Genomic DNA, 15,161 nt, shown 5'->3' on the forward strand with positions numbered 1-15,161 from the left:
CTGTGGGAGTAACAAAAGCCAGCAGCTGGGGCTCGGGGCGAGCAGCCGTGACACCTCCCAGCTCGAGGACACGCGTTGCTGTTCTGACTCTTCGTTTGCTGCAGCTGTTAATTAAGCATTTTTGCTGGTTTTCCGGTGCCCGGCTGTGACCCCGTGGTGGTCGAGGTGCCATCCTTCGGGCGTGCCAGCTCCCGAGGGGACGGGGACAGTGCTGGGATACGCAGGTACTTGGCACGGGGTTTATTCCTTACCCCTGAGCCCTCTTGTCGTCATCCCCCTTCCTTGACGTCACCTTCTTAGGCCGCTGGGCAGCGGCCGCGGCCGTTTCGCGGGCGCTGTCACCATCTCGCGGCCGCCGCCTCTGGCCGCCCGCTCTGCGCATGCGCCTCCCCCCCCCCGGGCGGGGCGATGCCGGCTTCCCGCGTCGCTTTGCCGCCGCGCACGCGCCTGGCTGAAGAGCCCCGCCTACTGGCTGCGCGCGGGACGGCGGGAAAGCCGGCGCCACCCAGGGGCGCGTGCGCGGCTGGACCCAATCGGCGCGGGGGAGGTGGGGGGGTGGAAGGGCGGCATGCCCGCAGGGCGGTGCGTGGTGACGTCGCGCCGCCGTGACGTCGCGCTTGCCCGCGGGCGGGCGGTGTGGCCTGCGGGGGCAGCGGGACGGCGGCGCCGGTGCTCGGGCGGCCGTCACGGAGCGGCGGCGGCCCGCAGGATGCCGGGTCTGGTGGTGTTCGGCAGGCGGTGGGCCATCGGCAGCGACGACTTCGTCCTCCCGGGGGCCTTTGAGCTCTTCGTCAGGCTGGTGTGGTAAGGCCGGTACCTCCGCGGCTCCTGCCGCGGGCGGGCGGGATTCAGGGCCGGCCTGCGGCCGCCTGGCGCCGCCCCCGGCTCCTGAGGCGTGGGGTGGCTGGGGAGGGGAGCGGCGCGTTGGTGAGGGAGCGCCCGGACTCGCCCGGCGCGGTCCGGTCCGGTCCGGTCCGGTCCGGTTGCTGCCCTCTGTGCCGCGCGCCCCGGGCCGCGATCGCTCGGCCGTCCTCAACCGCCGGCGGGCAGCGGTAACGGGGCTGCGCGACTTCTGGGGGTAAGGTGGTGGTTCCTTTGTTTAGGTCCGCCGGGGTCCTCCGGGATCTGCGGGGGGTCTCTTGCCGTTTCTGCCGAGTATTCGTAGAGTCGTCTCATTCTGGCAAATCCCTTCTGTAACAGCTCTTTCTGTTAGTCTTTGTGGAATGCTTTCGTTAAGATGAAAACTCTAGTGGTTTCGTTAAGATGAAGACTATTTGTCAGGTGATCGCTTTGCAGGATGCACCTTTCCCTGCCAGCTATAACTTCTCTTATCTTACTTTCCTGTAGGTGGATTGGAATTCTTGCTCTTTACACAGTTCATAAAGGGCAGTTTAACTGTCCTGGGGGAGGATTGCTGCACAGCTACTTGCTCGTCCTCCTCATTCTCCTGGCTTCTATAATATGTGCATTATCTGCTCTTGTATATGTCAGTATGCAAGGTAAATACTTAATAATAACACTTTATATTTACCTAATAGGATTGTAATTTCTTTTTTTCCCTAGTCTGGAGTTGACATTAAAAAATGCAAAGAAATTCAAGTGCTTTTATGGTAGTCAAACTTGAGAAACTGTCTGTCAGCATTAATGTATTTGCTTTAATAGCATTACCTCTGTTAGTCAGGAATCTAAAATAATAAATGGACACAATAGCTTAGTGCAGTTAATGGTGACATGTTCATTGCCATCGGAGCATCTTGAAAATTTCCTCTATGTTCACCATTAATACGGGACCTCGAATGGAACACCGCTCAACCTCTCTGGCAGGAATTTAGGGGGATTTATCCAAGACCAATTTCTCATCTGAAGTATCATGTTAGCTTCACCTTGCATAGGCAGGCTTAGTAATGTCTTGTGAAAGTTCATTAGCTGCAGTGGGTTGCTTGAGAAAAAACACACATAGGAAAGTGATCTATATACATATCGTAGTAAAACTAATGCAGTAAGTACTGTTAAATAGAACAGGACTTACTGCTTGAAGTGAACGGCTAAACAGAAGTAAGGGCCCCAATGCAAATTCTACTCATTTGTAGAAATGGTTCATTTGGGGTTAAAAAACGCTAGGAACGCTTTTTTCCTGGTGAGGCACCTCGTTATCAAAGTAATGCTAGGAAGATTGAAATATGTGTGTGGTCTCTGGAGTAATAGATGAGATACCATGATTTCTAATGTATTGGTTCTCACAACACACTGTAAATAAAGGAGTATTTAAATTACGTAAGTGGAAAGAAGCATAAAGAGTGCATGAAGAGAAACTATGACAGAGCAGAGATGTGGATCATAATTCTGGCCTTGAATTTAACCACTTTTTTCCTACAGTTTCCAGAGAAGGGAAAGGAAGATTAGCCAAGTTAAGCAGTTTATATCAAAGTTGAGAGGGTGAGAGATGTAACTTTAAATAGCAGGGAGAAAAGAGTCTTGTTCTTTATGACAGTACAGCTACAAGGCCATTATAACTAAGACATGGAAGAACTCTGAGGCTGGATTTCCAAGAAAATGGTGAGCTGTCTTGGACTGTGATTATAATGCTTGGGTTTGGGAGCAATGGTTCTTGCACCACCCCTTGCACTGTACTGACGTGAGCGTTAGTGATGCCAGTGGTGAACCTGACTGGAGAACTTGTACACTGGGTTGTGGTGCTGGGAAAGGAAAGAAGTTGTTTTCAGGAGCCACAGTTTCATCAGATTGTATCTGTATAAGCAACCATGCTGTTGTAGTACAGGCTACAGCCCGGGAATGGGAATAAGCGACCACTGGATCAAGGGCTTTTTAAACAGCTTTGTCACTGTATGTGAACCACAGCTTTACAATTGGAACATAGTTTCCAAAGTTGTTTTTGTTCTGCAGTGTTTTAAGCCTTTACAAATTACCCTGCCTGCGCGTGAGCACGCACACCCCACCACCTCATAACCCTGTGATCAACAAACTGGTTTAAGGAGCTGAGCTGGCCAAAAATTATTCCCTTTTTTATGGCCTAAGATTGCTAAAAGGAAGAGGTTATTAGTAAGCTAACAATACAGAAAATAGTCTTAAGAAGTATTTGTCCTGGTAATGGTCCTATTTTTGTTCTCCTACATAAAAATGGGAATTAAATTACTATTTTGTGACTGAGTAAACAGAACTTCATTGTAGCCCAGCAGAGTAGCATCTAAAAATGAAATATTCAGCCAACTAAAAGCTAAGTAGAATAATAATAAAAGCAGGCACTAAAAGTCATAAGGAACTGTAGGTGAGCCAACGCTCCAGTATGCGGCTTTGGCTTATGCTGGGCACAGCACTACAGTTCACTGCAGAACTGTCTGACTAGAGAGTGATTTTGGGTATTAATAGAGTAGATTCTAAGAAGCACAGCTATAAACCCATTGTTGTTTTTCTTTTCAGTGATAGTTTTCCATTAGTATGAAAATACTTTATAGTTTCAATTAAGTTTCTTACTTAAGTTTCTTACTTTCCGTAAAGCTCAGAAAGTTTGTATATCCAGGTAGGATTTTATGTACTTAAGATGCATTCATAAACAGTTCTTGTTTTAAATTCTCCTTGTAATTTCAGGAACAATTTCTAATCCAGGCCCAAGAAAATCACTTCCCAAGCTACTTTATACTCGCCTACTTCTCTATTTGCCTGAATTCATCTGGGCTGTTGTAGGAGCTGTATGGGTGACAGACAGCAGTGTGCACTGTGAGAAGACTGTGATAAATGTGATCATTGGGACAGTTATTGCAAGGTAAAGGTGCCTTCCTGCAAATCTAAGCTTGATAGTGTACGTGAAATGGAAAATACGGTTTACATGGGTTTTGTATGCATTTGTTGAAGGCTTTTCCAGCAGTTGGAGACTTTGATATTTCTTATAAATTATTGTGGTTTCTCATAGAAGTGTTTTCATTGTGAAGAGAGAAGAATTTTTAAGTCTAGACAGGTAGAATGAGTTGGTATCCTTCCCTAAACAAGCTTCAGCTACTTGCCTTGAGAGAGCATGTGCTAAAGTGAGGGAAAGGAGGTGAAGATGGGAAAGGGTAAGAGGGATAGATGGCAATGTAGAAAACCAAATCTGAAGCGGGTGGTAACTAGATCACTTAACTGGTATTGAAAAATGGAGCCTTCACACCTCTGGGTTGCTATTTCCGAAGCACAGGGCTGTGATTTTGAGTTTGGTGCCCTATGTGAAATTTGCTGACAGCCTTGTTCTTGTGCCTAGTGGATTGAAAGCCCAATAACAGAACATGCACCCTTAAGACAGTAACAGATGGTATTCATGCAGTATTTCACTTCTAACTTTGTTTTCTGTCTGTCAAGATCTATAGTTGTGTTTTCCTGCCTACTTATCAGGAGTATCTGGTTTCACAGTCCTTTTATCCCACTTCTTTCTGTTTTGCAGCTGGGTTATCATCATCTTTACCATCATTGGAGTTGTAATCGTCTTTGATCCACTTGGTGGGAAGAAGACATTCTACCTCACCGATAGTGTAAATCGGAACCTGGAAAGCAGTCAGTCAGGGCAGTTGCTATATAATGTGAAGAACACTGCCACCAGAGTCTGGGAAAAAAGAATCAGGTTACTGTGTTGTTGTATTGTGCAAGATGATGACCATCGAGTGGCTTTTACAAGTATTGCAGAGCTTTTCCGCGCCTACTTTTCAGTAAGATGGAAAGCTTTTTTTATGTTCTGTTTTGACTAACTCTGAATTTGCAGATGTTGCAACACACGTGTACCTTTGTTCACCTAGAAGTCCCTTGCTACCCTGTGTCTTGAAATCAGGTTTCGAATATGCCAATTTCAAAATTAAAGGTGATTCCCATACAAGGTATACAACACTGATTTTTCCTTCCCTTTAACAAAGGTTTCTCTCCCTTCACAAGCACGAAGGGCTGTGAGAAAACAGTATTCTTTCTCCTTAGGTACCTAGTCAGGAGAACAAGGGTGAGTTTCTTTTCCTCAATATGTGAAGATCCAGGCATTTTTCCTACTGACGATGAGTAAGGAGTCATACCCATAGCAAAGAACTGGACTACTTTCTGACTGTTAAAAAAAATGAACCCCACAGTCTGTTAAGGCAGTCTTCCCATTCTGAGCCAGTTCTGAGCATGTGCCAGACTAGAGTGTGCACATGCAGGAAGTTGCTTTTTGGAAACAGAAAGTGTCTGCGAAATTGGAGTCTGCATAGCATTGATTTAGCTCAATTTCATGTCACTACTGTTTGGGCAGTCATAGTTCAATGTTGACTTTGAAATCTGTTCATGATTTCAAGACTAGTAGGTCTTGTTTATCAAGCGGTACTTGGGCATGCTGATTTATAGCCACAGCCTACTTAGTGGTTTATACGGTAAAGGGCGTAAGTCATACGGAGAGATGACTGTCCCAAATAGTTGAATAAAAGCCCTTCAGCCTTCTCCTGTGTAAAATCCTTCTTAGCTCTCACTGTAGAGGACTTTTCACATAGTGGTGTAGAATGGTGATCAATAATGTCTGGATCTTTATTTGCTATATGGCTGAGCGGGTCCTCTGTTGGGTATTTTGTTAAGTGATGAAATTCATGTGTAGAATTGTCATCGGTCTTAATGAAGAAAGCATTCAATATATACAGAAGGGTGAGAGGCTAGATGCTGCTGTGAGCTGTTTCTCCAATGCACATTGTCTCTGAGTGAAATGTATTTATATAAACTGAAAAAATAGAATTCCATGTGCATTTTCTTAGGAGATAGTCTTGCCATGTTGAGGCGTGGGATGGCTTTAAGCGCTCTTTCATTTCTTTGTACAGGACACTGATCTGGTGCCAAGTGACATAGCAGCTGGTTTGACTCTGCTCCATCAAGAGCAAGATAAAATGGAAAGTTGCCCAAAAGAGCCTGAAGAAGTCCTGTGTCATTCTCCATCATCTCTTGTGGTAAGATAGGGTTGTTGCAGCCTCTGGTGCAATTACTCTAGGAGGTGGTGCCAGATCAAACTGAAATGCAGTTCTTTGTGCAAGGGGGTTTTTGTTTTGGTTTTGGTTTTAACAAGATTAAACACTACTATAAAAATTCACAACAATTTAAATTAATAATACATGCAGTGAAAACATCTTGATGAGTTTGCAGTCAAAACATTTGTCTGCTTTTGCCTAAGTAGAACTTATATACGAATGAGGAATTAAGTACAAAAAGGAACCATTTAGGACACTTGATCACTGTTGAACAGCTGGAAGAGAAGGGGAACAGAGGGAAAATTAATTATTTAGTACTATTTGCATAGAACTGAAAAGCTAGTCTTTCAGTACTGTGGTCTGTTTAAATTATGTCTACTGCAAATATCCAGAGAAGATAAGAAGCAAAAAGAGGTTACAGTTTGCTAATTGATTTTTGCTAGTCTTCTATGGTAAAATGCCTTTGTAAATTATTTTAACTTCTTTTGGTCTGTGTTTCATGGAAGTATATAATTCTACTTCAAACAATTTCTATCAAATTCCTTTTGAATCCATCCAGTATGATGGTGTCATGCTTTAAAAGTCCTTACCAGAGAGATGTGCTACAGACTCTTCAGCCATTCCTTTGACATCCTTAAGTAACATATTTGGAGTGAATGTTGTTTTCAGTCTTGAGCTTATCAGTGTATAAGTATTGGAAGAAACTAATTCAATGAGAGCTTTTCAAGACTGGTGAGCTGTGTAGCTATGTAAATAAACACAGGCTTTTTCCTGGAATACGAGTGGCTATTTTTAGTTCCTCTTAGACCTTGAGGTTTTCCTTTTGGATAGTGCATATTTCATCATGCCTTGATTTTCACTAGTCTGTGTTCAGGTTTTATTCTGGGGCTGCCTTAACACACCTCTCTTCCTCTCTCTCCTTCCTTTTCTTTCCCTGTGTCCTTTCAGACAGACGATTTGGATATTGAACTGGAGAATGCTGCTCACTATATGCTGTTTGCTGCAGCTGCTTATGGCTGGCCCTATTACATATACACCAACCCATTTACTGCACTCTGTAAGCTCAATGGTGACTGGTAGGTTCAATCAAGAGCTTAAAAACACATAGCTTCCTTTTATTGAACTAGCATTAACAGAAATAAAATAGTTTCAATAGCAGTATTTTTGTTGCATTAAATTATATCACTCTTGGGAGTACCTGAGCTTGACTGGTAGAGTTATTTTTCACAAATTCAAACATCAAAGCAGAAGCAAAATTCCAACGTCCTTCCACCCTCAGAAACAGATGAGCTTTTGTTTCTTAAGAAGAGTTTGTGACTGAGATAAATAAAAATCATTTAGCAAAATGTCAAAGGAAGAATTAGAATTAAACCAAGCATTTTAAAATGAGGCACTTTAGAACTGCCTTTTGGGCATATATATATAAATAAAACTGTATCAGCAGTTTTCCATGTCTTAAAGGAATTAGCAGAAGTTACCTGTTCCTCCAGCTTCCTATTATTCCCTTTTCCCCCTTTACTCAAAAAAATTTCTACAATCAGTATTGAAGTATGCATAATGCTGTGTAGGATTACTGTATATTTAAGTGACCACTGATGTTCATGACTGTAACCATGATTTTCTTAATTAGTAGCATGAAATTATTAAACCTACTGTAATATAAATGACTTGGAAGAAAAATCACATAATACAATGGATAAAACATGACATAAGCCTGCTGTACAGAATTTGTTTTGAACTTCCTTTTTGCTTGTTTGTATTTTTTGTCATTGGCCTGTAGTCTTAAGAATTTTTTCTTACCGCATTGTTTGCTCTGCTCATAGTCCTGTAGCAATGGTGTATTTGCCAGTCTTTGAACTGAAAATGTATGGCATGCTGCTCAGGCAAAACCAGGTTTGTGGTCAGAGGTAACATCGTGTATCAGACTACTGGTACTATTAAAAAAAAAAAAGCATTTGATTCCTGGCAGAAATCTTATGCAAATGTAACTGAGTTTGATTCCTTGAAAGGAAACCGAAAAAATTTGAACATTAAAGTTTTTCTCTTCTGTATTTGTTAGTTGCGGAACTAGACCAACAGATACTGATATAACTGGCAGTGATCGTCGTAACTTTCACTTTGGATCCATCCTAAGAATAACAGGACTGCAGTACAGAGACTTCATTCATATCAGTTTTCATAACAAGGTAAACAATCTGGACAGGCATTCAGTGAAAGCAAGGGGTGAAGTTTCTAGCTTGCCTTCTGCATTTATAACATACAAGATGCAAAGCCAAATGAAAACAAGCCCTGAAACATTCAGTTCTGGTTTTTGGTTTTTTTCCCCTAATGTAAAGGAACAGCCACAAAACCATTGACATAAATCTGTCTCAGTATTGCAATAAAGGCACTTATAATAACTTGGTAAGAAAATAATTCAGCTTCTTTCCATAATACAATAAAGAGAGCTCAGTAAGAGAGCTTTCAGAAAGTGAGAACAAATGCTTACTCTTATAAAAAGTTGGTGTCATTACTGATTACGTTTTTCCCCTCCAGATCTATGAGATTCCATTTTTTGTTGCTTTGGATCACAAAAAAGAAACTATTGTGGTTGCAGTGAGAGGAACCTTGTCTTTTGAGGTATCATCCATCTGATATATATAATTAGCTTTATAGAAATAGGCAAACTCCTAGTATCTAGAGGAAATTGTGTTACACTGGCACATGTAAAAACAACTCACTCACAGGTATGTGTCCTCCAGGCTTAAGTTGTAAGCCTTCTGGCCCTTGGATGGGTAATATTCCCTGTGCCACTGGAAGAGAGCATGAAGGGTAGGCCGTGGTAAATGCTTTTCACTGTGAGTGGAGGTGCATTTGTAATGTCTGTATTTGCAGCTTGGAAGTAGTTGCTGGAATCAGAATTGTGGTTGCTGTATATATTTGCTTGGGTGGTGATTTATGGTGGGTTGTGTTTTGTTGCTTACCAACTTGGAGGTCAGCTTGATGATGTCCCTATGACAATGCTGAGTAGGAGAGTGTGACCCGTGAGCCATGAAGCCCTGCAGAGAGGTCTGACAAAAGCTGTCTTGTTTACAGGACATTCTCACTGATCTGTCAGCAGATTGTGAAGACTTGACACTGGAGGATGTTCTAGAGAATGGCTTTGTACATAAGGTGTGTGCAGTCTGTAGCTGTTTATAAATCATCTCAGCAGTAAGAAAACTATAAACACCTGGGATCCTTTAGTTAAACAGAAGAGTATTCTCCTTGTGAGATGGATTGCACAAATTATTTCAGTGACTTGGTTGTTGCATCAAACACTGCCGCTGGAACTGCAAGGTAGAATTTGTAATCTTCTTGTCAGACTTTACGTCCTTATTAAATATTCCAAAAACTTTTTAACCATTACATACAAGACCACTTGTTTATAACTGGACCTCTGTCAGGAGCATGTTTAAAGGGAAGAACAGCTTTGCAAAAAGAAAATTGTTCTGTGATGGTGTTATATTTAAAGTATACATGTATCACACTTCAGATTAGATATACCCTTCTTTTCTAACTTTAAATGCTGTCTTGTAGGGAATAACTCAAGCTGCAAACTACATCTATCGGAAGCTAATAAATGATGGAATTTTAAACCAGGCTTTCTCAATTGCTCCAGTAAGTTACCTTCCAAATAATTTGGTTTGCCAGAAAAATTACATGCAGGTTTTTCTGTGTAGGTCTATGTTTCAGTCTTCTCTTTCTGTCTGTAGGAATATAAACTTGTGATAGTTGGTCACAGTTTGGGTGGTGGAACAGCTTCTATATTGGCGATCATGCTCAGGAACTCTTTCCCAACATTAAGGTGTTATGCCTTTTCTCCTCCAGGAGGACTGTTAAGGTAAGAGACTTCTGTTATTTGGTTCTGTGTCTTAAGATGTAAAAATCTTCAAGGTAGTTAACAAATATGTTAGATGATAACTCTGGGTTTGACTGTGTTATGAGTTTGTTTATACATTCTCCACTGGAATTAGATTTGCTCCATCTTGAGTTACAGTCAAGTTCTTGGGGGAATATTACAGAATGAAATATATCTAGTGAATTCTGTCAGATAGTATAATTAGAGTTTAAAATAAATGTTTCAGCAATAAAATGCTCACCTGACTAGCCTAGCTTGGCCTGTTTGACATCTACACATACTGTTACAATCAGCATTGAAGTTACTCTGTCATCTGTAGCAAGTAGGTCTGAAAGCCTACTGAAGAACTGACTGCAAATGCTGCTTCTGTTGCCACGTATTTGTATTTTTGTTGAAGATAATGATCATCATAAAACTAAAGTGTGCTTATATCTTTAGTTTATCTAAAGTGTGTCTTTTTTGTTGTTGTTTTTAAGCAAATCACTTGCAGATTACACTAAGCACTTCATTGTTTCAGTCATTGTTGGAAAGGACCTTGTTGCAAGGTGAGATGGAAATATTTTTAAATGATTCTTTCAGGGATGCATTGGATTGCAGAGAATAGGAGACTTTTCTTTACTTTGCTCTATGTGTGTTTAAACAGGTTAAGTATGCCCAACATGGAGGACTTAAAAAGGAGAATAGTGAGAATTGTGGCAAACTGCAACAGACCCAAGGTAACTAAATGCAGTTCCTAGTTAAAAGTCAGTGGAATTGTTACCTGGGTTAAGCCCCAGCTTTAATGAAGTGACAATTAGTGTGTGTATTTTTGATCTTAATGATGAGAGTTACAATTGTGTTTTGGAACAGAAGCGTTTGGTTTTTTTAATTCAGTGACTTTTGTGTTAGTCCCTTATCCTATAAAGCTGTCTTGTTGGAAATGAAGGTTCAAGAAGACCTGGAAGATATCTGTGCACCACATCCAAGACCTGAAATTATCTGTTTGCTAGTTTTCTTGACAAAAGAAACTATTAAAAAATGCAAATGGGGGGGGGGGGAACCAAACCAGCTAAAATTATGAAAAATCAGTAAGATTACTTACTTTAATAACCATTTAGTATCATTAAGTAAACAAATTAGTGGTTTTACTTAAATTTTACCTTCAAAATTTGTTGGGAAAGCAAATATTTCTCTGTTACGGTGTTAATTGCTTATCTCTTCTTTTACTGTTAGTGAGAAACTCAGTTTTGAAAGTGCTGGAACAGCGTGGTGTCAGGCAAGATGATACTGGAGGTATAGAGGAGTGGCTTAAAGATTCAAAACTGCCATTTCCGAACATGTAAAGTTAAACCTGCTGTACCCACAAGATTTCCATGTAGTCCCAGGATGAGGAGTCATGTGGAGGGCCTGGGTGACGTTGTAAATACAGAATAAGATAACAGACAGTTAGAAGTTACAGATGTAAGAAAATGTAAATCTGCAGAGCAGAATCCACACAGAATAATTCAACTGATAAAGATTGTAATGTTTCCTGTAGTGTTACTAGTGGCTTGGGTTAGATATCGGTGAAATAGGTATTACTGTGGGGAAAATTTGGTAAGATTTTATCAAACAAAAAGTTTGGGGAGCTTGTGCATACAGTCATTTTCAATATTTTAATTGTAGTTTCAGGTGATGCGCGTGCAAGCACACAACTAAAATAAGTTATTTGAAAAGATGCCAAACCTCAATTTGACTGCTTTTCTTTCTGAATTCAGTACCAGATTTTGCTGCGTGGATGTTGGTACGAAGTATTTGGAGGAGATCCAGATAACTTCCCAACTGAGCTGGATGGTAGAAACCAAGATGCCCTCACCCAGCCACTTCTAGCTGAGGAGAGTTTAATGGTTCATCGATCACCTTCATACAATGCCCTTGAGGATGAATCGCACTTAAATTCCCCACCTCAGTATCCTCATCTGTATCTTCCTGGAAAGATTATCCATATTGTAGAAGAATCCAGCTCTAGGAGGTAAGCAGAATAATGAATACCACTCTCTTGTTTTCCTAAAATCTACTTAAAGCTGCTTCTCGCTTTCAAAGTACGTATTTCCAGCTCTGTGTCTCATCTGCGTCTCCAATACCCATTTTTGGTTATTACACATTAGCCAGGTTTTCAGTTTTTATTCTGTGCCTCCCTGCTTCTTTCTGTTTCACTTCAAGGCCTGGAAACTGTTTCTCTTTATGCCTGCGTGCCTTATTTTGCCCAGATATTGCGTGTGCTCAAGGGATGATTTTAAACAGTAGGACTGTTAAGTTCAGCTTTGGCATGCTGCAGTTCCTGCCTGAGACTGCAGATCTTGCAGTCTTATGTCCTGGTAGTAGTGAAGTGATAACAGAATACCTAGTTATCAAGTAGTCATGTGAATGTTGGTGATGAGAAAGAGGCAAAATGTTGCCTGTAATGTGGGCCTGGCCAGACTGGAGAGGTCCAGTTGCCCCAGTAACCAGTGCGCCCATGCAGCCTCTAGTTTCCTGTCCTTTGCTGCTTTTTTGTGGATGCAGGAAGGTGAGACAAAGACAACAGAAAAGCTGAAACTGCTGGAAGGGTGAGGATTTGGTGATAGTCATTTTGGTGGGGCAGTGTTGTGTTTGGGGTTTTGGGTTTGGGGATTTTTTGTTTGTGTTTTGTTGATGTTGGTTTTTTAGACAAAACAAGTGCAAACAGCCCACAGGCCAGACAGTACTTGATATCCCTTGTTTCATTCTGAAACAGAAGTAAGAGCATCTGTAACTTGCACAAGACCATCTTACAGAAGAAAAAAAAAATAATCTGTAACTTGCAGAAGAGGGGAAAAAAAGGGCTGGAGAAGGAACCCACCTTTTTTCCTCCCATTCAGTAGATTAGTATTGTATTTAAGCTTCACATCTTTAATGTTTAAAAAATTCAATACTGGTTTTAAAAGTTAGATACTTTTAACACCTGTGACCTGGCAGGTTTTCTCGATGGCTGCTCTTCTACTTTACTGAATTCCTTTCTTTTCCTTCATTTACTCCACAGCACAGCAGTTAATCATGGTTTTTTTCTTAATTGGACTAGCACGCAAGAGCCCCCATCATGTACTGTTCCATAAAATAAAATCCTAAATACATCATATGTGCAGCATTAAATCTAGTGTTTAGTCTCCTACTGATACCACTGACTCATTCCCTAAATTTGACATTAACCATGTGACTGTGCAGAGCTTAACTCCTCACCCCCCTTTGCTCAGACTGTATTCCATGTTTCTTCGAGTAGGATTATTGGATAACTTCTTTCACTGTTAAGGCGCAGTACAATGTGGTGTAGTTCTGCCTTCAGGGACATTGAATGGCAGCATTTCCAGCTGTTTGCTGACGGTCAGAACTGTAGCTCCTTGGGAGCCCACCTTCCTGCTGTGAGACGGTTCCAACTCCTCCCTGAGCAAGGTCCAAAGTCTCCAGGTTGTCTGTTCAGGCTTGGCAACCAGCACCAGTTCTGACAGTCTGAGCCATTGTATTTGTGATGTGTTTGGTTTTCTTTTTAGGTTGTGCTCTTCAGATATGAAATACACAGCAAGATGGTCAAATGAAACAGTCTTCAGCAGCATTTTAATAAGTCCCAAGATGATAACAGACCACATGCCAGATGTTGTGCTCAAAGCTCTGAACAGTTTGTCTCAGGAACATGCATCGTGTATTTCTTGTCAAACACAAGAATATAACACCAATGTAGTATAACCATAGCTCGAAGACGAGGTGTGGGGGTTTTTTATTGCAGGTTTCAAGTATTCAAGACACATTCCACTTAAGTCAAAGTGGATTTCAGTACTTTTCTTGCATTGCGTAAAGTAAACAAGGGTCTTGATGCCCTTGCTTCTGCAGCAACCTCAAGTAACATTATGCTGGTTAAAGCACAGATTCTGCACTGATGCTGAAGGTTGAGCTTTTACAAAATGGAACAGTATGAGGAGTTCTAGCTAAGCCTGTGTACGCTGGTGCACAAGAGCCGAGGCGTCAACTGAATACTTGACTGCAGTGAGTGGGTGCGTGAGGACAGCTTGGCCTATGCGTTAGAGCAGAGCCCTGTCAGACCTAAAAAAAAAAAAATAAAAATAAAAAGTCCAGTTCTGCTTCAGAGTCACTTCAGGCCATTGCCTTAGTGCCCTGTGACTGACCTTTGCAAAGCCTGGAGGGCATTGTAGGAAAGGAGCGCTATGAAAGCAACAGTGCAGTGTGCCAGAGGCTGCACCATCTCTCTCAGCGGCTGGAGGTGGGTAAGTGAACAAGTCTGTGGCAGGTGGGAGTGTGCAGGCAGGCTGCCCACGCCGGTTTTTAATCAGGCAGTTCTGATTGATTGCACTATTTTTCTTACAGATTGTGGTAGTATCCTGGGTGGGGGGGTGGAGCAGGGAAATGTTGTGGTTAAATGCTGCTTGAATACACATGTGCAATATTATTTCATCTACCTGTCTTTTGTATTTGTTGATCCATGACTACTTTTATTGATTTTAAACTAAACTAATACTGTAACTACTTAATGAGGAGAAAAAAAAAATTTTCATGCCTTGGCATCATCTTAGTCACTAGCTCTGACTGCCAAGAGCACTGATCTAATTCTGCCAAAAATGTATAACCAGTTCTACTGATTTTAAAAAAGTGGATTCCTTGTTTCTAGTGTGCAACTATTTTAACTTTTTTTTTTTAAGGCTCAGCAGCATTTCTTATTGAAAAAAAAATCATAGAAATAAGTTATAAAGTAATATGACGTGGTTGAGAATAACTGTGTGGATGTTCTTGCTGTGATACTTAATACAGAGACAAAATAAAATGCACTCTAAAATCCTGTCTTGTTATGTTCAGGCATGCTGGGTGTGACAAAACTTACTTGTCTATAGCTCTTCAAAGAGCTAGATGCTGTGCAGCAAGGTAAGTCGCTACCACTAGCAAAGGACAGTGAAGGCCTGCCTAGCGCACGCTTCCCCCCCGAGGTGGTGGCAGTGGTGCTGCTTTCAGCCCGCTGCAGCGTCTGCCCTGAGGAGTTAAGACTAGCCCCTGGGGAGAAGGCAGCAGGCTTGCCTGCCACTACCCTGGAGACAGGGGAGCTAACGAGCATAGAGCATGGCTATACATTTTAAAAGCTAAAATCTGAGGCATTTAAGCACAACCTGTACTGCACCACAGCCATAGTTTTATAAACCATTGAAGTTAGTTAACAGTTTTATAAGAAAATACATAAGCATTGCTGTTTGCATACAACTGAGTGAAACAGGTTGGGGTTTTTTTGCCCTGCTTGGCTGCAGCTTCTAAAACTTTATAATCAGCAGCAGGAACTACTAACACCTCAA

General features: G+C 41.7%; 1 protein-coding gene across 1 annotated transcript; it reads left to right on the top strand.

Annotated features, from left to right (window-relative positions):
- The first annotated feature begins 648 nt into the window (after positions 1 to 648).
- On the top strand, positions 649 to 14,656 carry DAGLB (diacylglycerol lipase beta). Its single transcript, XM_069810133.1, has 15 exons — positions 649 to 804; positions 1,348 to 1,499; positions 3,607 to 3,781; positions 4,433 to 4,694; positions 5,814 to 5,939; positions 6,906 to 7,033; positions 8,017 to 8,143; positions 8,493 to 8,576; positions 9,033 to 9,110; positions 9,516 to 9,596; positions 9,692 to 9,819; positions 10,314 to 10,382; positions 10,481 to 10,553; positions 11,574 to 11,827; positions 13,362 to 14,656. Exons 1-15 carry the CDS (start codon positions 710 to 712, stop codon positions 13,552 to 13,554), a joined length of 2,025 nt encoding a protein of 674 aa, XP_069666234.1. The 5' UTR covers positions 649 to 709; the 3' UTR covers positions 13,555 to 14,656.
- The last annotated feature ends 505 nt before the right edge of the window (positions 14,657 to 15,161 follow it).

This window comes from Haliaeetus albicilla, chromosome 22 (genome assembly GCF_947461875.1).
Source record: "Haliaeetus albicilla chromosome 22, bHalAlb1.1, whole genome shotgun sequence".
Lineage (NCBI taxonomy): Eukaryota > Metazoa > Chordata > Aves > Accipitriformes > Accipitridae > Haliaeetus > Haliaeetus albicilla.

Excerpts from the sequence above, each read along its gene's own strand:
- DAGLB (XM_069810133.1), top strand. The coding sequence starts at position 710 with ATGCCGGGTCTGGTGGTGTTCGGCAGGCGGTGGGCCATCGGCAGCGAC. Across the intron at positions 8,577-9,032 it reads GAGGAACCTTGTCTTTTGAG|GACATTCTCACTGATCTGTC; the intron begins GTATCATCCATC and ends TCTTGTTTACAG. Across the intron at positions 9,111-9,515 it reads AGAATGGCTTTGTACATAAG|GGAATAACTCAAGCTGCAAA; the intron begins GTGTGTGCAGTC and ends GCTGTCTTGTAG.